Raw genomic sequence first — 24858 nt, 5'->3', positions numbered from 1 at the left:
GGAGAAAGCTTCAAAAATCTACGGAACTAAAAGTTGCATATCACTATAAAAGACCGATCTAGTAGATTGTACCTTGCTTCCAGGTCTTGGGTGGTTTGAAAGAGGAAGAAGGAAGGTAAACAGATTGCACCCTCTCTCCCAAGCTGGTGAATTCCTGTGTCCTGGATGTCTACTGGCGGCAAGGATCAGAGACTTCCAGTTCCTTCTCCAAAACCAAATGCCAACCATCCTCCTACTTTATCTTTTGGTGTATGGAAAAGAAAAATAATTCTGATCATGACTTTTCCTACACTGGCTTTGCAGTGGCTCTTTGTGACAAGAGGTGGCAGCCACAAGCACAGAAAAGCCCTCAACAAATACCTGGCGAATCCTAACTGTGCCTCAGTACTTGTCCATCAGCTGTAATATCAGAAAATGTAAAATCAGAAATGTATCAGCCCTTCCTGCCTTCAAGAGATTGTACCTGTGCAGAGAAAGTGAAAAAGGTCACTCCCAAGCTTAAGATTATTGTCTTCAGAAGCTTTCCAGTACCTTGGCAAGCCCCACCTGTGACAATTTTTTCTTTCCAGTATATACATGAACAGGATAAACCAGAACATTCCTTCCCGCTTTTCGCAGCTTCTAGCTTTGCTGTCCCACACCTCCCTCTAGTGAGAGATTCCCAAAGAGCAAACACATACCCTAACAGCAGCCTCTTAGAGCCAGCCTGCCCTGCTAATTTTGTGAAGGCTGTTCGCAGACTGAAAGAAGTCTAACACCCAAACTGAGAAGACCCTGCCTGCTGCCACTGCTACACAGGTAATTGTTCACCATTCAGCTACTGTTATAGACCACGGCTCTCATCATATTCATTTTGTGTTCAGCTCACAACACCGAGGCTTTCAGAACTTCAAAATTTAGGAACAAATTTTAAAAAAGGCTTTGTTTACCACCATTTCTGTACTAGCCCAAATTAATGGTCCTGCATCTATATAACCATCCCACACACTGTGTCAAGAATTATAGCAAAAAGTGCTGGGCACTTGCCACCCCAGAAGAGGCATTTTTCCAAACACTCCCATTATAGAGAACAGTGTAGGAACTCCACATAAAACCCTACTACAAGATTGGTATACTTGGATTTCTTTGTGCATTTTCCAATTTGACTCCCCCAAAGGCAGAATAGAGGCTCTTTTGTGCAGAAACACACAGAAATAACAACTAGCTCTTTGAGGTAGTACCAGAACTTTCCTATATCAGACCAGGGAACAAGAATTACATGATCTGCTGAAGCTCCTCAGCACCTCCCAGGAGAGGGCAGTGTCACCCTTACACAGAGCACAGCAAGGGCTGCAGCCTGGCCCTGCTGCAAACACAACTGCTGACTCACTTACCCTGCTGGGTCCAGTGGCACCCAGGTACCTTTCTCCATAGTGGCCATATGGTGCATGCCTTGGACAAATAGCTAAACCAGCACTGATAGCACTTGCTATTGCTGAGCGGTGCTTGCACAGTGTCAGGGCTCCTTTTAGGACTCTGCTCTTACTTCAGCAAGTAAGCTGGGGTGGGCAAGAAGGTAGTAGGAAGCACAACTGACTCTTAATTGGCCAGAGGGATACTCCATACCATTCAATGTCATACTCAGCAATAAGACAGGGTAGAGGATGAAGAGGTAGGGTTTCCAACTTCCAATGTGGCCATTGCTTGGAGACTGGCTGAGCACCAGTCTGCTGGTGGGATGTGGCAAGTGAATGCTTTTGCAACACTTCCCTTCCCGCCAGCTTTTTCCTTCACCTGTTCAACTATTTCAACCCGTGAGGTGTCTCACTTTTGTTCTTCCCTTTTGCTCCTCCACCCTGCTGTAAGGGGATGGAGAACAAATAGCTGCCATGTGTGCTTGGCTGCTGGCTGTGGTCAATGCACCACAGTGATCCCTCCCAACTTGTGACAGCTTCTCTAACTACAATTCCTATTTCAATACCTATTACCTACAGAGAAGAAAAAGCGAAATTGGTGATTTAACTTGCAGTACTGATCATTCATGTTATAAAAACAATATTCAGTCTACTTCTGCGAGTTTCCTCTATTTAAGAGTTTCAGATTTTAAGGCTAACATGACTAGGTGAACAGCTATTTAGGATCCATTCCTTTCTGTTCAAGAGGCAGAATCCTGAAATCTTGGTATCATGCAAAGCATATTATTTTTTCCTTTGAAAACTGTTAAAAAAATATATTTCAGACTTCAGATTCATACCCTTCCTACCCCCAGCAGAAACAGCTGTTTTCTGACCCATGTTTGAATTGCCTCAAATGGCTAACTTTTCCTCTATTTCAAATGTATGTGCTACATTTGTGTGACAGCTAGAAGATGCTTCTCAGACTACTTTCAGCCATCCTCTATATCAAGGTTTAATTTGAAAAGGTAATTAACTAAACAGCCACTGGTATTATGCCTTTTTCTTTCTTGCTATTTAATCCACTGCCATCTACAGGCTCTTACTTTCCAGGACAGACAGTGTTTAAGACCTGGCACAATGAGCTCTAACTGCAGGAGCACTGTGAAATGTGTCTGAAGAAAAATACACACACAAACCTCCTAATATGCATACCAAAGCAGACACATTCCAGCCTGCTAAATATGCAATTATGTGACTAAATAACTTTAGACATTTTATATCTTCTCATTGCAAATTCTTCCCTGTCAAAGAATAAGCTAGTAATTACAAGGTCTCTTAATAACCAGAACTAAGAAAAAGACAACAAAAAGGAAGAGTTAAGAAAAAGTTAACTGGCTTAGTCTTTTTTTCTCCCCCCACTTGTGATTTCCTTATTTATCACACTGGCCCTAAGCAAAGATCTTTCTCTCAAGTAGGAAGTGACATAATTTCTCATATAACCATGGATAAACAAGACTATTTACTCCTGCAAAAAATCTTATCCTGTTTTATCAAATCACCCACACATGTTAAGTATGTTCTGGTTTTGTAGTATCTTGTAGTATCTCTGTAGTATCTCCTCAGGGACTATCTGTACACTGAAAAAAAATATCTTTTCATAATCTAATAATTTCTTCCATCTTTAGATGATCAAGTTTGGTTATTAGTGTACTACCATTTCATGCCTCTTTCATAATTTATAAGTTGTTTTTATAGTTATGTATTACAGATATGTAACTGAAGCTATATCTTAACCAACTATAGCAAATGTTTGCTGTGGTCTGTTTGTCTGGTTATTCTCTAAACTGAGTCCCAGCTGCAGTCAAATCCTTAGGTAAAGACGTAAAAATCTCCTAGGCCTTATCAGATACTCTGTCTGGGAGGTAAAGACTACCTTAAAGAACCTCACAAAAAAAACCCTACTGCAGATACAGGTATGACTGTAGCTAAATAGCATTGTTGAAACATCACTTTCATTGCTAGCGTGTGCTTGTGCACATGTATGCCCTGTGCAGGCTGCTACCTTTAAGAGTAATTTTTTTTTTTTTTCCTAGTAAGTCAGAATCACTAGGCTGTACCTTAAAGCACAACCAGTATAATCAGTGAACTGAGCTGTTAAGGTTTCAGTAAGACAAGAAAAGTCTTAATGGAATATAAAATTTCTGCAAAAGTAACAAAGACTACAGCATATTTACTGCAAATATCATCAGCTCTTACTGGTTTAGGAACAGTGCGTCACCCAAGGCCAAGTACTATCTAACTTGCTTGAATTATGGCACCTCTTTCCCCTCCAAGTAATTTGTAGGTTTCAGTATCTTTGCAACATAGTGTTACCTAAAATCTGAGATCAAAGTGTACGCCTTTGGTCAGGAGCTGAGAAAGCATTTTATTACTGAGATAAAACACACTTCTTCCCCATCATCTCTCTTACTGTAGGGACAGAGATGTTTTCACAAACCTGCTTCAACTGTTCATTAAGCTAAAGCAAATGCTTCGGTAGAAGTACTAGCATTTACTTCAGTGCAAATGAAAGGTACGTTCGCAAGTGATGGCATACCTAAACACTCTGTTGTGCAGCTGAGAAGCTCTGGCCCTGAATCTAGACACAGTCTCTTTAAAGCATCTGAATAGTTTAATTGAAGAGAGAATAAAATCAGTTACTTATACATTTGCATACACGCCCAGATCTGTAGTGCTGAGTCACAGCTTAAGGGACACCTGGTGCCACTTACCTCCAGAAATGAAGCTCAAATCCTTCACACTTATCCTTGCATTTTAAACAGGGGGCACCAAATCCTTGCTCATGGCCCAAGCCCATCTATGTAAAAAAGCAAGAAGAAAACTACAGTCAGCTTCAAGAAATATGTTGCATGAATGATGTTACTGCCGCCCTTATGATCTGCAATCCACAACTAAAGGTAAAGATTAAGCATTTGACTAAGCTGACATCAGGACGTTATGTTAGGGTCCAATCACCTTTCCATTGTACCTACATAAGTGACAGCGTTTGCACAAACCTGTTTGCAGGGCTGAGCTAACAGACAGAAAGTTAGCCTTAGTCAAAACTAAGTATTTTTGTGGTGACTTGTCTCCCCAGCCCAGTTCTGTGCAAGTTCCACACAAGGGAGGAAGCAGATTCTTTTCAGCCCTGACTTAGGTCTGTGGCTGTAAAACCACAGCAAGTGAGGCCATAAGACCTCACGTCAAAGGACATTTAATCCAGCTGTCAGGACAAAGTGATTTGCAGAATATGTTTGGCAAGATGCAAGAGATCAAAAAATAAGCAAATGCCACATTCATATGCACTAACCTGGACATCCGACAGAAATAAAGAAAACATCTAAGTCATTAGTCTAATATTCCCAAGTCTATTTGAGACTACTCTGATAGTGACTGAGAGCAGAACATAACCTTTACAATTATGATTCAGCTGGACTAATATCAGCTTACTTTCCAAAGAGAAAGAGAAACAACACAGTTAGTGAAAGCAATGACCATAAATGATATGCAAACAGTTTTGCTATGAAAAGATTAAAAAGGCAGACGACCAATTCACAATGCAGGGGAAATATGAGAGAACATAAAAACCAGTGCAGAGTAAAGGCCAGTATTCACACAATATATCAACACATCAGCACATTTAACTGAGTAATGAAGTTCAAGGTGAAAAATAGACACCAAACTCTATAACATATGCGTCCATGTACTACAGTAAATTTTAAATGCCCTACTCCAGTTCTTTAAACCTTTAGGGAACATTGCTCTTAAATCAGGCAGATGAAGGACCATAGAATGGTAATCACAGCCTGGTGTGCAGGTTCATGCCCAACACATGGAGGGGACCCATTCCACCCTCCCACCACTGCTCCAGCAGCACGAGGAGCACTCCCAGTGAGCTGTGGGCAGATGCAGCAGGAGGGACAGTCATCACAAAGGGGACAGCTCACCTCCAGTCTGCCCTTTACCATGAATGGAAAGTGAGCTAGAGCTGACAAGTCCTGGTACGAACCTTAGTTCTCAGAACAATAATGCAATGTCAGGGTTAATTAGATTTTGTGATACAGTTTTGTTATTAGGAAGTTTCCAATATATGCCAAGAAGCCATACTGCTTTTGTTGTACATACAAGGATATAAACAGCTAAGCTTTCAACTTGTTTCTGTCCAAAATGAAGGAACACATTCACAAACCATTTGCTCAACAAACAGCACATAAGATGCAGGGAAGACTATAGCCTTAGTTATTTTATAATTTGAAGGATCATTGCTCCTCGGGATATTATAAAACCTTCCTGCAGATTATGGGCTATTTAGCGAGAGGAGATACTTCTACAGCTATTAATCCCTGCTTGCAACTGCAGGGATACATAGAGGGACGTGAAATTATTTCTTGCTTTCTTATCCAGAAGAAATACAAGCCTGATCATGGTGACATCTTGATCAGCCTAAAGGCTCAATTTCACATTCTAGAGGCATCAACTTAAAGCCAGAGCAGTAGACACCTAAAATAAACATAACTTTATGGTTCTGTTTTATCAACTACAATTTTGACTATATTGGATATATAAAGCTAACAGGTTAATAAAATCTGATCTCCACTGATGAGTGTTTACAAGGGTCTTCTCATGTGGAATCCAGAGTCTCACCATACACACACCCCCTACATCAGAAAACAACAAAACCCTCTTGTCAGGTCACACATAAACAGAGCAAAATATTGGCCAGGATGTTCTGTAAAGAGAAAGAGGAAGCCAGAGCAACACACAATTTTTTTTTTTTTCCAGACAGGTTGGTTTTTGGTTTGGGTTCCTTGTTTGGAGTTTTTTGGCTGCTCCCCGCCCCCCCCCCCCTCAACCTCCCTAGGAAGCTTTTAAAATTCAAATGTGCTTGCATTGCACCCTCCCCCCACCCCCACAAAAGCCAACATTAACCCATTCTTTCTAGCTGCCAAGTTCAGCTACAAACTGGCATTACTTAAAAAAATGCTTGGGCTCTCCCCTCCCTTGGAAAAGGAGGAAGGGAGAGAAAGAGCAATAACGATAATTTTATTAGCATCGTAATTTGAAGGGTTAGAAACTTAGGGTCATTTGTGTATAGAGCTATCACACAGTATACAGAGAAATAGCCTTAACATTTCCAGAAAGCCCAAAATAGAATCTGAAATGCAAAAAGATTATATATTAAAAAATTTAAAAAATAATTTTAATTTCCAAGCCTCTTAAATGTTAAGGGTTCAAGCTAAAAATACCTCTCCAGAAGCAAATTAAGGAGAGGAAATATGTGCTGTCTAAAAGCTCCACCCAAAACATACTCCCTTTCCAGTTAGATGGATAACAACCAGCCAGCCTACTTGGATCTTCACAACCAGCAGTCTCAGCACAGATTTCTTCAGAAACACAGGATTCCACATTCTCTTTCCAGTAATAAAGTGCACATCATTCAACAAATGCCTATGCAGTTTAAGACAAATAAACTGAATTAGCAAAGATAGACTTGTTTTGAAACATTCCTCAGTCTGCTGCAAAAGAGAAAGAAGGGGATGACCTTTCCATATGTGATGTCTGGTCACCTTATGGAAAAAGGGGCACATCGAGAATTGAATTAGACAACTCCAGATGCATGCACAGCCTCTGCCTTTGTTCTGATGGAGAAACTACGTGGTTACTTGCAAAAATCTGTATAAAATAACGATAGAGTCAAACCCAAAAGCACTGTGCGCTATCTAAAGATCAAGTCTCTGCCTGTCAAACATCCCTCCACAGTGCTGTAACAGAACCTGCTTCAGCAGCAAGGAAGTATCAGTCTCGGAAGTGACCGTTTCCTCTTCAGCAGCTGATTCTGCTGTAATTTGGGAAATTCAGAGAGCCTAAAGCCCCAGTGTGCTTCTTCATTGCTCCTGCCTACGTTTATTCCCCAAGTCTTCTGAAGGACGCAGGTCCATGCTGGCGCACCCAGGGATGCAGCACAGGCTGAGCATACCCTGGGGCAGGCATTCACACCTGGGAACAGGAGGGAATCCATTTTCCCCATAAACTGAGTTATGGGAGAAATAGCACAGACAGGTCTGCTGAAATTCTGCCAGAAGAAGGTTCCTGCCTGTCTACTGCCATTAATTTTCATTTCACAGAAAAAGCTATCCAAAACCATCTGGTATTACTAACATACCCAATAGACTTAAACAGGCTGAGTATGGAAGATGATAGCAATAAGATTGAGATCATCTGTTGCATGCTGCTTTCAAGATTAAAGAGTCTTCAAGGGCAAAGAATTTTAAATAGTTACAGTTAAAATGAGAATCAGCAGAAGACTGCCCCTTTTCAGTTCAGACTGGAACTCTGTGTCAAGAGTTGGCTGTCTTTATATTAAGGTAGAAGCTTAATGTCATCTTAAAAATCCAAATGGCCCAATTCAACTGTCTAATAGTTTGTTCAGATGTAGAATGGAAACACAGTAGTTGCTATGAAATAGTTTAAACCTGGATTATCAGAAGTGTTTATTGTTAAGTTTACTGAACATCGAGAATGAAAGTCCAACAAATGCCATTTCTTCCTCCTATTAATTTAAATCCTCTGGCAAACACTGAAATCCTGTTTTGTTGCAATTTTAGAACACTAATTTGGGAATTTGTATTCCTGCAAATACAGTAGACTTCACAGAGCACCAGACAAAACATCTTCCACATGGGATGCTATGAAAGAAATTCATTGAGGCAAATAGACTACGCACATAGAGGTAGATGGCCAGTTTAGTCTCTATGCTGATACAAATGTAATTATATTTGGTCAGCTACAGTTTCTCTTATGTGATAAATATAGATAAGTTTAACAAGTTTGCTCCTACATGGAACAGATTGTGCCACAGCTCAGAGCTCTGGCAAAAAAAAAGTATTGTGATGAATGGAGGATTAGACTTTTAATAGTGTAATGTCACAGAACTCAAGGTTATTGTTGACAGTTACAGGGAAAACAAAGATAAGCCCTAAGAAATCTTAGGTAAATTAAGACATAAGACAGAGCAGTAGTTTTTGAAGCTTGCTTATACTTGCTTTTCATGAGCACAGACTATTTTAAGTTGCAAGGGCTCTCTGGAGGTCACCCAATTGCCCACAAAGAGCAAGTACAACAAAATTAGACTTGCCCAGGGCCTTATCCAGATGCAGATTCAACATCTTATTATCATGCTGGACCACAGAGCAGAAATAAAATCTCTATGTTTAATCAGAATATCTCACATTGTGGCTTCTGCCCACTCTCATATTATGACTATACAGTGACTACAGTCCAATTCTGTATTTTCTGTTCACTCTCACGGAGCAGCTGGGTGCAAATTATACCAAGAACATCCTGGCAGTTCAACTGGAAGTCTTAATTTTAATAGTTACAATCTAATAGTCATCATACCTAGTACAAATCTAGCCCTCAAATAAAGCAACCTGCTCTGACATTCCTTCCACTTTACAAAGGTCTCCCTCCCACAACACTTTTACTTCTTCAGTCACACCAAAAGATCAGAGCTAACTTGGGTCTTGGCTTCTTTTCCTTCCTGCCCCCTGAAAGCTCTCCTGTACCACCAGACAGGTGATCTGCGTTAATCTTCCACCTTGCCATGGACAGCAAGACACAACACCAGTACGCAGCCTCTGCAGAAGATCAGTCCTTCCACTGCCCCAGGCCTCTTCAGAATTTGAAAGGTTGTGGCTATACAGTGAGAAGTTGTCATTAGTGGGCTGTGATAATTAACAAGGAGTCCCAGAATAGACTTAAATCCTTTTCACTGACCTTTTTGCAGATCTTTCTCTCATGCCCCTGAGTGCTCCAAGGCCAGAAGTGAAGAGATCGATGCTAAAGCTGGGTTTGGATTTACCATAAAGTCCCAGGGATCTTCTAGTTTGGAGATTACCTAACTTGATCCATTTGGATGTTTGCAGGGGCACATCAAATGATACTGTTTCCCATTTCCAATGTAACCTTGAGAAAAACACTTGTATAGCATAACAAAACAGATTTCTAGTATATCCTGATGTACTTTAGGAAGTTCCAAAGAAGAAGGTAAAGCCAAGTATACAAAGAACTGACCATGAGAACAAGGCACATTAGAAATCTTCTGTGCATGCTTTATTGCTGAGACCTGATCTTGTATCACTATGTTCTGTACCAGCAGGAGACTTCTCTAGTAGGGAAAGACAGCAAACTGGAAATTTAAATAGGTTACAGTATTTAAATTTTAAAAACCAGAAAAGGTATGTTATTTCTTAGGATTCCAAAATGGGGAAAAAAAGAAACAACAAAAAAAGCCAAAACACAAAGACACATTTGTATCTAGAAAATGCTCTTAAAAGACTTCTATAGACACAGTATGAAATCAGAGAAAAAGAAGTTTAATCTGTAGTGAAGAGCAGCATCCCACAGACCATTCTATATTTGTTATTATTGAACATGTCTATTTAAATTGATGGCAAGTCTGTCCTAGCTTTTTTTTTTTATTAAATATGCATTTTGATCTAGGGAAAAGTTGACTCAGATTAAGATGTAGAAGCTTGAGTAAGGAAGTCCATTTGCACAGAAGGAAGGATGCCAAAAAGTGATTGCATCCAAGAAAAATATTTGAAAGATGATCTTGGCAAGATGGGCAAAAGAATAAATCAAGGAGCTGCAACAGCCTACAATAGTACACAAGTACTAAAAATTTATTTTATTTTCATGTCTACAGCTAAATATCAAACAGTTCTGAATATAAATATTTAAGACACTTCTACACAGCCCACTGTCAAAAGGCTAACAGCTATTAAAGACATCCCAGCTGGGCTGAAAACAAGTAGTGTTTATTCACAAAGTCCAGTATGAGACCAGTTAAGTTTGAATGCAGTTGACAGGCACTATAACACTGTATATAAACCTCCAATACAGCACTATCCATCACCCAATACTGCAGATGCATTTTCACAATACATGTGTATTTTGTATTGTCATCAGTGCTCTTGTCCAGCTGCATCTTCTAGTACCAGGTTTTGAAAAGGTAATGTGGAAATCTACATACTCACTTATTATGGTCTGTAGTCATGCAAGAAAGGGCTTTTTTTTTTTTTTTTTTTCAGCTAGACAACCTCAGACTGGAAACAAGGCACAAAGGGAGGATTAGACAGACTTTAAAAAACAAAAACACCAGAAGTGCACATACAGCAGTACTAAGGTACAGTTATGTCTAACGTGATCTGAAATTACCATAATAAAAGCCTCCTTACTCCCTTGATCGTCAACCTATTCATCTGACCAAGCCTAAGACGCAAGATAACACATGCGACAGGTTTTCATCTGCATAGCTCTACTCTCCCTGCAGGTCTTCAGCACCTAGAAGAACCTCACCAACTCCTCATGTTAGTGGAAAGTGTATATTAGGTAGGGTGTTTCTTTTTTTTTAAACACATACACCCTACATAAAACATACATACACATCCCATACACGTATATATTAGTTACATACATAAACCAAACATGCATAGATAATTTACAATCTATTTTAAAAAATAATTCTTAAATACAGCACAGTATATTTACATCTACCCTATTACACCTATAAACTTTGTATTTGCTGGGAAGAAGACACTAATTTGCAAGACATGTTCAGAATACTTTCCTGAAGTAAACAAAATGTGTTTTTAAGCAACTTCTACAACTAAAATTTAATTCGCAATTGCGACTCACCATTATTATTTTACTTAGAGGAAAGGAAAAACATTTCTTTTTTTTTTTTTCCCAGGAACACTTGCAGAAACATATCTTTGTGCCTTTAATGACAGAATACTGTAACTTAAACAGTGAGATGGAAAATTAACTTACTTTAATACTGGGCTTATAATTATGCCATATTAAAGAAAACTTCACCTAATCTTAGAAACCATGCAGTTCTGCATCCAAAGAGTTTCTTGGCCTGGTATTTTGTATCATTGCATGATGTTTTATGGTCAAATACCTGGTGATTACTTCTACAACAGGAAAAGAAAAAAAGTTTAATTTACCCTTGTTGTCTCTGCCAAGCTGATACGCAGGCACACCAAGCAAAAAGTAACTTTGGGTGTGTATTCAGACAGGTGTTCCAGAAGAAAAAGACAAAACAAAAAAAACCCACACCACTTCTTTTTTTTCCCCAAAGTCTGAGGGCAAAATAAATCCCATCGCAATGTATGCAGGAAGTAGTCAGTTTCCCTGTTAACAAAACTGAAGTAGCTCCTCTCACATCTCCACGTTTGTTTTCATACTTCTTGCAAACAAAACTCGTCCATGAGTCACCTTACACTTCCTTGATCTTACTATACCTAAGGAACAGCAAAAACCCTCTGTTATCAAGATTTCCATGGCAGTAACACCAAAACAAACAGTGACATCAACAGGAAGCGGAGCCCAGCAGATATTACTAAATCATGCTTTGCAAAACGCGAAAAAGTTGACTTTGCTCCTATGCATACTTTATTCACTGCTCATTTATCAAAGTGCATTACAGTTGTTGACTTAAGAATGTCTAAAGCACTCTGTGTTTGGTTTTCCACTATAACACAACCAACCAAGTCTCACGCCATAGGAGAAGAATCACGCAGAGATTCCACACTGGAGAAGCTGCATCTCTTCCCTCAAACTCCCCTGACCCCCAACAGTCTTTTTATAAAGCAAGTATTATACAGTGAAAGCTTATACAGAACAAATCTGCTGCCAGATTCTTATTTTCTCCAGTGAAGCACAAGACCATGCTGTCAGCAGGATCATGACCTACTGATTCATTTTACCAAGTTCAGGGAGGTGACAGACAGGGCAGCAATCCAGACTAGCAGAACTTCAGTCTAACAGACTCTTCAATAAAAAGCATTAAATCTTCATTTTCCCTATACCCTCAAAGCAAGGTTTGAGAACACAGTGTACATTGTATTCAGGATAAATAGCAGTCTGTTTGTTGCACAAGTACTTTCCAAGCCAGAGCTACTGTTTTAAGGCTCCAGCTCTGTTGTGAAATCTCTTTTCAGATACAAAGCTATCTTCATGATCCTCAGAAGCAAGAGAAAATCTGACCCATCCTGAGACAAAGGAGAAAACTGTGAAGTCAGCCTTGAACTCCCCATCCCCTTAAAAGGGAAACTATATTGGAAAATAAAGTATCAGACTTGGTATTCATATAGTAACTAAAAAGACTGTCTTGCAACTACATTTTACCACATTATTCACTGCCTAGACGTTTGTCAGTCACTTTGTGTCTCTAAGAAACATAGTGACCTGACTACAAAGAAGTTATACATATACGTTTAATAAAGTATATGTTCTACATATATTCTCAGTGCTGAAAATTCATTCTGAAATTTGTGTTTCCTGCAGGCTGAGGTTGTCCAGAAGCCAGGATTTAGACCAAAAGAGACATCTGGTTACACAGTAGATTTGCTTCCTCTGGCCAGTTGTGAAGACAGCAATATCAGTCTTAACAGCACATAAAAGAAACCAAACAGAAGAAGTTCAATGAAAAGTCTGAGCTGAAGTAATTGTGACTCCTCAAGAGGCAAACACTTAAGAAGGGTATGTTACACAGGACCGCTGCTTTTCTCTTAACAGACAGCAAACATAAGCTATTCACTGCTTAAAGGATGGGTTAGAAGTTGTTGCAGATGAGGCAGTAGTTCTTCCTGTTGAAGGACAGGTAGGTTGAGCCTTCGTGCCCTTAGAAATGGAGAGGAAGAAATTCCTGTCAGATGAACTGTGCTGGAACAGTTACATTTGGAGAAAAACAAACAAAACACCCCCAAAAAAAACCCAAACAAAGAAATCAAACCTGACATCAACAATGAAAACAGACTTTCTTGAGGCATTTCAGAAGGGTGTTTGCTCTTCTTACAAACCCAAATACATAGATATGTGTACCATTCATGTATACATGCATGCTTCTCTCCAGTACAGTACCAGTTCCTTGAAGGCTAGCAGCAGCTTTCCAAAAAAGACAATGCACAAGATCACAACTAGACTATGGACACTTGGAGAAATCTCCGAAATGTCACCTTGGAAATTTCATCTCTTGAGTTTTCTAGAAGCAGAAAGCATTCCATTATATTACCCTGTGCAGTTATACATAAGCAGCTGCGGTCAGAGGAAGAAATTTTTCTTTTACTGTATTCAGCTGGGTGTCAGAGCCTCCACACCACACGCTGCTCCACTGAACATGGCTACAGAACAGCCAACTTCTGAACTGAGACTTTGAGTTCAGAAGAGGGAGGCAACAGCAACTTATTTGGGGACAATGCAGTAATTCATGCTTCCTTCTGCCCGGTGTTATTGGAACTTTCTACTCAACAGGCAGGTCTGCCGTTCATTAGCCCCCCTAACATTTACCTTCCTTTGCCAGGCAATGAATAGGTACAAGTCACAATAAAATAAAAAGTTACATAAGGCAGCAAGCATATTTTGTGAAAGGACTCAAACTATTTCAGCCCAGGGTGCAGCACCTAATGGCAGGTGCGAGAACCACAGCATATGGTTCAGTAACTCATTACTGCTGATGGACCAAAAAAAGAAAGAAAGAAAAAAAAAATAATTAAAAAAAATCTGTCAGGGTCATCTCCATCCAGCTGAAGACAAGTTTCTCTTAAGAGCTAAGTAGTTTACTGGTGTTGACAGACTTTCTGGGAACCTTCCCAGAATGTTCTTTCCCCTTTCAAGAAACAGGAGAGTTTGCAAAAAGAAACAAGTAAAGATAAGGAAACAAACATGATAAGAATAGGAATTTAAGTGTGGAGAATGAATGCATGCAGCTATTGCTGAGTAGATGTGAACTGTTATTCATTCTTTCCAGTGTATGAAATCTGAAGAAGTTTTAATTAAGTAAATATGGGTAGTCAAAAAAAGAAGAAAAGGATTTAGTACTGAGCACACTGGCACATAGAGAAGCTTCCCAGGTCTCCCTGCATTGACTTCTCACAGATCTGTTCTCTTGGGAAAGGAGCTTCACCTAAGTAATAAAGGGAAAGAGGGTGGTGAGGAGATGCGAACAAGCAACAAGAGAAAGAGGAAGAGCAGTAGATTTCTGAACATAGGTTAAATAAAAACAGAGAAAATGTGAAGTTCTTCACATCATAAGCATCTCCTAGAAGTATTAACAGTAAAACTGAACAGAACATACAAATTAATTTCCACAGAGCTTTGCTGGTTTCTTCTGCTGCACCAGCATCCACATCTGTCTGAGTAGGTTAAAAAAAAAATATTCAGGAATCTTTGAAGTTGATGAAAGAGAAAAGTTAAAGACGACCAAAAATAGTCAAATAAAATTACAATACAAAAAACTTCCCAATAACTACAGTGCAATTTAAGGTAGGTGCCACTAAAAGTTCACTCAAACCAAGAATCCATTATCAGCAGATCTTTATCAATATTTCACAGCACATACTTATTTTCTCTTTAGATAGAGAAATTCTGAATAGGAATGCTGTATCTTCCAGAAACATGCACCTCTTCATTCCTGGAGTTTAAAAAACTTTCAGTGACCAACCTCCATGAAGCCATCAAGTTTTAAAATGGGCTTCGAAAGTATGAGTAAATCTACTAGAGAAGCTTATCTTAATCACATACAAGTTGAAGTTGGCTGAGGGATGAGATATGCAGTTTCTCTAAACTAAGACCCTCATCTAGGTGACATCATCACCTGTGGTGACATCACTTGGAGAAAGCTGTAACTCAAGGCTAACTTGCTTCAATGGGATTCAGCCTTGACTTAACTGATAGTCTTCCACATGGCACAAGTATTTCCAGACGCCACTCAGTTTCTAGACTGAAAGTACAGGTACACAAAAGGCAGATGGATACTTTAGAACAACTTACTGCCCTTAAACATAACTCAGGAATACAAACCATGTGTGTCCATACAACATGCACTTTAAAAGACTAGTTTTGATATATCAGTGAGGGTTATGTACAGATTTAAGCCATGTTCATATAAAAAGTTCCTTCTGCCTTTATCAAATAGTGTTGTAACAGATACTATGAAGTTCTTACTAAAAGAAATAATCGCTTAAGTGCTGCATCTAATTTCCAAGAGCACTAGAAACAACGATTTAGAGGTGCGTCCCACATGACATCAGTTTCACATATCAAGTTTTAAACAGCGAATTTTGGAAGAGATCGAATACAACAGGATTACCTATTGCTGTTACTTGTTACTGCTTCTTGCCAATCTGAGTCCAAACTAACTAGTTAATATGTCTTTTTTTAAAAAAAAAAAAAAATCAACCCTAAGTTTCTGTCTTGGGTAATCCATACAAATGCTGACAAGACATTTGTAATGAACTAGTCACATCAAAAGTCGGAAATTATTCTTCAGCATACCCACGAACAGCACTTTGGCTATAATTTGGATTTCACACTCACAGAGCACACACCTGAACACAGCTATTAGGTCTCAAGGGTTTTTTTGGGGAAGGACACACGTTTTTACTCGCATGACAGGACAAGGAAAACTACTCGGCTACCTAGGGATCAAATGCAGCGTCTTAATTACTGTCGGGCGCAAAGGACAAGTTCGCTGTTCCGCCTGCGGGCGAGGCCAAGGCGGCGGCAGGAGGTCGCTCCGCAGGCAGCTCCCCTGCCCCTCATCTGCTCTCCGCTTCCAGATGGGGTGACGGAGAGGGAGGAGCAGGGCGCTGGGACGGGGCACCGCTCCGCGCCCGACCCCGGCGCTCGGGGGGCGATTCCAGCGAAGAGCAACGCCGGCTGGCGCGGCAGGTAACCCGGCGGGCAGTCCCCATCTTACCTTTTTCACTCTGCTCTCCAGGTCCATGCTGCCGCCGGGCCGGGCTCTGGCGCAGGGAGGGGTGCGAGGCGGCGGCTCCTGTCCTGTCCTGTTCTGTCCCGTTCCGTCCGGGCTGCGGTGCGCGGGCGAGGTCTCACCCGCCGCCGCCGCGCTCAAACTTCCGCTGCCCTGCGGCAGTGGCTGCAGCCGAACAAAGGCAGCGCGGCAGCCAATCCCCGCCCGGCCGCCCGCCGGCCCGCCAGCCAATCACCCACCGCCGCCGCGGCCCGGCCCGGCCTGGGGCTGCGGCTCCTGAGCCGGCGAGGGTAAAGTCAGGGGGAAGGCATTTGCTGACGCAGCGCTTCACCTTGGAGCGCAAACGCCTGGAAACGCGGACTCTGATAGTTTATTGACCGGAGTAGGAGCGGGAGGTGAGGGCGGGCGAGCCCTGGCCTTGCCGGGGCTGTTCCCTCAGGCAGCGCCCTGGCGGTTCCCTCAGGCACCGCCGTAGCGGTCGGGTCCCAGGAGGGTGCCTGGTGCCGGCTGGACAGCTCTTACAGCCGGTTAGAATTTCACCGTGCTGGGGCTGAGCTCACCTTGAGGCGACGGAGGAGCGCTGGTTGTGCCCATGGCACAGGGGATGGTGACAGGGCTCTGGTTGGGACAGGACCCCACTGCCCACCTTCTGCCCAGCCCGGTCCCCCAAGACTGTGTAGAACTGCTCTTTGACTCAAGTTCCGTGGCCCAATTTTGCCCCCTTTCACCTCCACTATGTCGGGAGGGAATTGCTAGTTTTGCCCGGGTGGGTTTTCTTCCACGTGAATCCACTCAAGAGGTTTTGCAACTCTGGAACCTGATCTCATCGTGTGTTACCACACATTTTACAACAATGAGTTTTGTCTGTTCACGGAACTGAACAAATTTTTTTTTCTCGTGTTGGCATTGGACGAATATCCTGAAAAAAATATAGACTGTGATCCCAGTCTTCAAAATCATATGCACTTGATCAGTCCTGGGATGCCACTGATAATGTAAAATATATTTTATACATAACATATATTTAATATAAAATGACAGAATAATTTAAGCATTTGCAAGATTGAATACTTCCATAAATATTTTCTTCTTTCGTATTTCTTTTGATCTTTAGAAAAAGTAACAGATGTTCATACAGACTTTATAGCTACCCTGTGGCCATGAATAATTTGGTAGATTATTTTGTCATTCATCTGCAGAATCTAATCCTTTCTCTCCACACATACCAACTTTTCTCAAGGAGGTTTTAGGTCATTTTGCTTTTTCCCCAGAGGCCAAATATACTTCTCTTTCAGTGTTTCATTTTTTTGTCTGCCATCACTTGTTGAAAGATGTTTGCAACAAAGCAAAAATGAGACTAGGTCTGTTTGTTGTCTGTTAACAGGCAAAAGCAAAATTCTGTTTGATTTTCTGCTGAGACAGGCATCATGGTGTATGGCATGGGCCAGCTGCTCCTACAAATGAATCTATGCAGCAGACCTTGGCCAAGAAGTTCAACACAAAACTAAGAGGATGATCTCAAGCCATAACAACAGAAAAAATGAGACAATATAGACCATCAGATAAAGCAGCTGAGCTCAGTGTGTGTCTGTTCCAAAGAGAGGTGAATAATAATGGCTGTTGCATGATTTTTGTTTGGTTGGTTTTCAAATTTTGTTTTTCATTTCTTGTTCTCATTCTGTCTGGTTTGGTTTAGTGGTTTCTTTCTGTTGGTTTTGAGAGTGAAAAACAAGGGGAAGTTAGAGTGCCTGAAATGTTGGTGTGCCTGGCACCAATATAGTTTGAATACCATCCAGGCTCATAATTTCTTCAGACTAAGATCAAAGGACTAAGCAGGACATTATTCTTGTTCATTGAATGCACTGCTGAGTGATATAATGTAATAGTAAAAAATGTGAGCAATTACAAAGACTTGCAAGGTAACTTTGACTGTGTTAAGCAGAGAAATGAAAGTATCATACTCCTCATTATATGCTTTTCACATGGAAATAGACATAGAAGTATATTTTCATTTTAGAAAGCTAGAAAAGTAAAGCAAAATCTTGCATTATATAACTGCATTTTGCTTATTCTTATCTACCTAGGAATAACAGCCTAATCATAGTTTTGATCATTATGAGTAGTTGTTGTTTTCCTAAATAAGCTATGACACTGCTGGGTTAATAATAATTTCTTTTGCTTATATTTTTCTTGAACCTCTTGAATTTGAGATGCTCTGGCTGTGATTTGAGCATCTTCCAGTTGTGTGACTTAGTGCCAAAATACAATAAACTTCAATAACTTTTCTGCCCAGGAATTTGTATATGAAGCCTACAAATTCATATATGTAATGGAAAATGCAAACAGAAATATAAGACTTCTGTTTTGCAAACCAGCAGATTGCTGTTGGAACACTCTTCCTCTGAGACCTGGATCAATAAAGAATGCACTTTAAGATTCTGACTATTTTCCGTGTTTTCTATGAGCTTAATTAGTTTGGCAGAAGTAACTTTGTATCCTGTGAATGTGATCCTGTATAGCTTTTCCCCTTAAGGATTCTGAAGTTGCCAGGTGCACAGCATTGAAATGTGCCAGGGCACAGAGCTGGGCTTTCTCATAACTGTCTAGGAAATATCAAATTCCTGTTTTAAATATTACTATTTTTTGAAGAAAGATCAAGGCGCATTCCAGCATCAACAATCCCACAATAACCTTCATGGAGACAACAGACGAAAGATGGAAAAAAGCTAAGCTTCTACCATACACACTTTGGGGAATATGGACAGTGGAGGTTGGACAATCTGTCAGATTGCTGTCCTGGTTTTGCGATTTTCTTTGCACTCAGATGCCATAACAATGAATGCATTTGGAGTAACTATGTACCTCCAAACACTGGATATGTAGATTATATGGATGATTTATAAGCCCATTCTTGAATGAAAGGATAGTATTATAATGACTGAGCAATGCTGAAAATTTGTCTCTGTAATAGTAAAGCTGCTATTTAATGAACAGTTCTTTATTTAAACTAGAAGCAAATACTTCAAACTAGCTTCCAGCTAAATTCTTCCAGTTGTGCAGTTTACTCAGTGCTTTGTATATTATAACAAATGATACTGTGTGCTTTCAAGATTTTTTTTTGTTAAGTATAATCTTAAGTGTATTATAAATACAAGTTTCTGTCTTGCCTCAAAGTGGTTTAATACACTAATTTAATTTTTTAAAAAAAAACATTTCAGTTTGAGAAAGGAATAACATTTACCTTTTTGTATCCATTTGAGTAAAACAACGGAATGTTACATGTAATGTCTTAGGCTAGGCCAAATAAAAAACCCAGAAGGGAACTTGGGTGCTTAAATCAAAAGTTGCAAATCTTACTGCATTACTTAGCTTCCCAGCTAAGCATATACTTAGTTCTCCGTTTTACATTAGTTGTTTTGCTTTTTGCTTTCTTAGGTTCACCTGAAAGTTAGTATTGATAAAATAATGTGATACCTGACTCATGCTTGGTCTATTAAAGATCTAGAGACTAAACTTAATTGGTTTTGACTCTTCAGAGAGGCTTAATGTGTTAGGAAGTTTCAGACAATCCATGAAATAGAGACAGATTTAAGATCCTTACAAAATTCAGTAATAGCTATTGCTTTTTGAAAATAATATCCTGAGAAGGGGCTCTGCCCCACTCTTTCTGTAATGTCCTGGTAGTTTTTTTCCACCTTGTGGACAGTATTAGAGGCAGAAAGAGAAGGAGAGGGAAGATGATAAAAGGAAAACATCTTCTGAAAGGAATGGGCTGTGCTTTATTCTTTGAAAGATCTGGGCTAGGAGGAGGCTCTGTTTCCCAACAGGCAGCGATGTTTTCTATCAAGTGTGGATGATTCCGATAAGTTGAGAAGCAGCTGCTTGCTGCCTGTGGTTCCTTTCTTGCTCAGAGCACTTTATAGCTTGGAATCTGTTCTGAATTATGGAACTGCTCCATGAATTCTATGTGCTTTAAGTGCCCTAGCATAGAAACCAGGCATTTTAGTGTGTGACTTTTAGGGTTTTAAGTAATTTATTAGATATAACTCAGAAATTATGTAGTGGATTTTTTAATCCATCTCTGCTTTTAGTCACAGTCACAAAGTCAGTAGTTACAAACATGGCAATGTGAAGGAGGTTCCTGCATTACTAAATCTCTAGTCGAAGGAAATTTGCTTTGGCCAAAAAACCCCAACACTTACTCAAAGTGTATCACGAATTTCATTTAAACATAAATTATAAACTTAGTAACAGAAAAATACTAATGCCAGAGATACACTTCTTGTTCTTTGAAAAGTTTATTGTACAGTAAGGTTCCATAAATATTAATTCATGGATGAATAAGGAGCTCCTGGCAAAACTCAAACATAAAAAGGGTGTGTACAGAAGATGGCAGCAGGGACATGTAACCTGGGAAGTATATGGCAGCACTGTCTGAGCATGCAAATACATGTTTATGAAAGCCAAAGCTTACCTGAAGTTGAATCTGACAAGTGATGTCAAAAGCAACAAGGAAGAATTTTTAAGTACACAAGCAGCAAAAGGTGTGGACCTGCTGCTGAATGAGGCTGGGGCCCTGGTGACGCAGGACATACCAAGGGCTGAAGTACTGACAGCCATCTTCACCTCAGTCTTTACTAATGGCTTGCTAGGTGAGAGCGGTGTCTTCATTAGTGGATGATGGGGCAGAGTGTATCCACAGCAAGCTTGCTCAAGACACAAAACTGGTAGGTGTGACCAGAGGCATCTTGACAGGCTGTAGGAATGGGCTGATTGGAACCTCATGAAGTTCAACAAGGGAAACTGCAAAGTCCTGCATCTGGAGAGGAAAAACCCAGGCACCAGTACATGCTGGGCGCTGACCAGCTGGAAAACAGCTTTGCAGAAAAGAACCCGGGGATCTTGGTGGACATCAGGTTGACCATGAGCCAGCAATGTGCCCTTGCAGCCAAGACAGCAATGGTATCCTGAGCTGCATTAGGAGGAGGGTTGCCAGCAGGTTGAGGGAGGTGATCCTTCCCCTCTCCCCAGCACTGTTAAGGCCATATTTGGACTGTCCACTTCTGGGCTTCGTGGTCCAAGAGAGACACAGAGTATACTGGAGAGAGTTCAGTGAAAGCCAACATGTATGATTAAGGAACTGGAACACCTCTTAGATGAGGAGAAGCTGAAAGAGCTGGGGCTGTCAGGGGGAATTTCATCAATGTTTGTAAAAATCTGAAGGGAGTGTGCCAAGAGGACAGAGCCAGGCTGTTTTCAGTGGTGCACAGTGACAGGAACAGAGGCAATGGGCATAAACTGAAACATAGGAGTCTCTGTCTGAACATCAGGAAACAGTTTGTTACTGCGAGGATGACCAAGCATTGGCATAGGTTGTCCAGGGAGATTGTGGAGTCTCCCTCCTTGGAGATACTCAGAAGCCATCTGGACATGGTCCTGTGTAATGTGGTGTAGGTGGCCCTACTTGAGCCAGGGGGGGTTGAACCAGGTCACTGTTTTCTCGATGTCCAGTAGCAAAAATTTGAAACTAGAATTATTGCAAAATTTCATGCAAAACAGTTGAGGTTTTATATATATATAAAACGAAATCAGGGCAGTTCTATGAAATAAAAACTTTCTACAGGAGTTCAAACACTAGAAGTGGAATTTCTGGTCACACTGAGAGAACACAGGAAAAAGATTTCCATATCCCCTAGGATTAAGGTATTTACATGAGTTACAGAAGACCAATATCTGATCCTGCTCTGCCTGGTTCACACTAGAATAATGTAACCATGGTGAATGCTTTCACTATGGGAGTAGTTCTAATAGTTCAGTAAAGGGCAAAAGGTGTTTCTGTCAGGTTTCTCACTTTGAACATTCTTGGTTTCATTCCAATGCAATGTAAGACAATTTTTGTTCCCTCAAAAATCTATGGGATGGGAAATAATTTCCTGTACAGCTCTGCTAACAATATAATGTTATGAGCAATGAGCACTTGCTTGGCTTCTTTCCCAAGCAAGAGAGCTCCAGCAAATGTTCTGTGGTTCTCAGATTTTCCATTAGTAATAATTTACATAAAGATTGTATATAAAGTCTAGAAAGGGATAACATAAGTACCAGCTGGATAGAAACATAATGACTCTTTTGCTATAATGTATATTTAATAACTTCAGCATAGGTTTGCAGAGATGATGTCTAACACTATTGAAAGAAAGGAGTTACAGTATATGAGATCATGCTTTTAGGGCTACAAATGCCAAAGAACATTAACAGATAATTGAATTCTTCATGTGTCCGTTCATAATTACAGACTTTTACGATACTTGCCACCCACATCTGAGAAAAGCAAGCCTGTTAATTCTTAGGAAATAGTCACTGATCATCAGCTTTCCTGCATACCAGACTCCTTTTATAGCTATTGAAAAATCTCCTGGCTTGGCTTTGCGAGGAGAAATTTTTCTCTCAAGTGGGCTGAGGTTGTCATTAGGGTCATACATCTCCAAGCTACCATTTTGATAGATGAAATGCTCTTGCTTTTTCTGTCACTGATCAAACCCATTCTTAGCCCAACCAAAGAGGTACCCATTCGAGATCTTGCCCTGTAACTTACAGCTTGTCAAAGGACTAGCCTCAGTGGGGACGATTTATAGTTTCTGGTGCTATGTGAGGTATACAGTAAGAAAAATTAGGACAATTATCTAAACTACAGTAAGTAAGTTTCCTGCTTGGGCTTGCTGCTTATATTTTTTGTTTGTTTGTTTTTTGTTTGTTTGTTTGTTGTTTGTTTTGGTTTGTTTTGCTTTACATTCCTAGATCTTCTACTGGATTCTAATCCTTCTTCAGACTTAAGTGGTGTCAAGTAATATGATATGACTCTGCTATGAGTCTAGCACTTGCTGCCTCTATTAAAACACAAGTTTAGGCCCTAATCTAGCAGGTGGGAATGCTAGTTGAGTTACCCATTGAGAGCATTTCCCTACATTTGTATCTTCATTTAAATTGAAAAGGTGTCATTTAGATCTGTGGCAGCTCTGGAGTCTGTCATGTGCAATTTGCTTTGGCCATTGTATTCTGATGTTTGATTTGGAGGCCTTTGGTGTAGACGTTTTCTACCTCTGAAACAGATGAAAAGCATGTCTCCAGAGGACTGATCTGCAGGAGTGGTATTCACTAGAAGAAAAGGTGACATTGTCTCAAGACCAGATCAAGAATCAGAGCAAAATGCATTTTCAGAAAATGAAAGAAATTTTCAGAAGCTTTCAGGAAGCTTACGAAGGTAGTTCAGTAAAGGTACCTATGTAGATGAGGAGCAATTAGAGAAGAGAACTGACCATATCTAACAGGCATTTCTGACCGAACCAGCAGTTCTGGTTTTGCCTCCTTCCCTCCCTGTGGCCTTTTGAGCAGTCTCATGACCTTCCTTGGGCCACTTCTGGTACTTCTCTGATGCCTTGAGTAGCCAGTTCAACTCAGCAGACCAGAAGAAATTGATTCATATTTTGATTGATTAGTTTCCTGTCATCTCAGTGAGCTGAATTGGTTGTGAAGAATATCAAACACCAGAGAGGGCATAAGTAAAGGGGCAGGATGGCATAGCTGGGAGATGGAAGTTATAAAGAGGGAAGTAATTGCAGAAGCAGAAGTGGTAGGACTATTAAATACAATCATAAGGCAGCTTTTCTACAAAATGGTGTTCTGAGGGGATTAGGGATTTGGCCTTGAAGATGGGACAGGCAGAGTCGAGCATGGATGGCTGGTTGTTCAGGAAACACTCTGCAATTCTTGTCTTCTATACTGTATCACTGGGAAACCAGATGTTGTGCATACCACAGAGCAAGAAACAGATCTGTGAGGCCCAAATATTGTCCCCATGTTTGCACACCTTGAAGTACAGTACTGTCTAGATTCTGGCTTATTCAATGGGCAGTAAAATAATTACAGTATATAAGCTAAGGACTGAAATCACTGTTCTAATGAACAATGGGTGTGTTGCTGTCTCAGAGCTGCTGAACTGAATGTGGTACATAAATGCTGAAGAAAACAGATGTGGTTGAAATGGTATCCCATATTGTGTTTTCCCTTCTTCATTGGTGTATTTCTTCTTTTCTGTGTGTATTAGGCATGAAAAATTGCAGCAGAATTTCTGACAGCTGTTTTATGTATGCACCAGCTGTACTCCTTTATTGGTAAAGACTAAGGGATTCACAAGACATTGATGAAAAGAAACAGTGAGAACAATATGGTTCATCAGATTAGAGCTTTTCATATATTTTCCTTGTGTTTTTTGTTTTTTTGTTTTTTTTCCTATGTTACATTCTCTTACCTTTTGCTGCTCTGTTATTTGGTTTTCATCTTCTTCCCACTCCCTTATACGGAGTGACTGAAGTCTTAGTTTACTTTTCTCATCCATGTTTTGCCTTCCTTTCTCAAAAAAGTATTTTAATATAGCCTGATAGCATCTTGTATTTATCTGTTACTAAGGAAATATATACAAAAAGGTACACAAGAAAAGAAGGTCAGCAGTCAGTGTGCCCACGTAAATGTCTACCTCTCAATGTTTTTTTCTTTTTTTCTTTCTTTACTTATTTTTCCATGAATAACAAAATATAGTACCAATAGTCAAGGCTATCCAACACTTCCCAGTACTGGGTGTCTTTTCAGTTTCTTATAACTTTGTCA

At 40.2% G+C, this 24858-nt stretch overlaps 1 protein-coding gene across 1 annotated transcript in view; it reads right to left on the bottom strand.

Annotated features, from left to right (window-relative positions):
* The window catches only part of TES (testin LIM domain protein), a 28319-nt gene extending 11941 nt beyond the window's left edge, over nucleotides 1-16378 (bottom strand). The window contains exons 1-2 of the mRNA XM_065850277.2: nucleotides 16183-16378; nucleotides 4148-4233 (exon numbers count right to left, since the gene is read on the bottom strand). Coding sequence (XP_065706349.1) covers nucleotides 4148-4233; nucleotides 16183-16209 — 113 coding nt within the window. The 5' untranslated portion in view covers nucleotides 16210-16378. The remainder of the gene's footprint in view (nucleotides 1-4147; nucleotides 4234-16182) is intronic.
* Nucleotides 16379-24858: the final 8480 nt, after the last annotated feature.

This window comes from Patagioenas fasciata, chromosome 1 (genome assembly GCF_037038585.1).
Source record: "Patagioenas fasciata isolate bPatFas1 chromosome 1, bPatFas1.hap1, whole genome shotgun sequence".
Taxonomy (NCBI): Eukaryota; Metazoa; Chordata; class Aves; order Columbiformes; family Columbidae; genus Patagioenas; species Patagioenas fasciata.
This window is presented reverse-complemented; position numbering and strand designations above follow the sequence as displayed.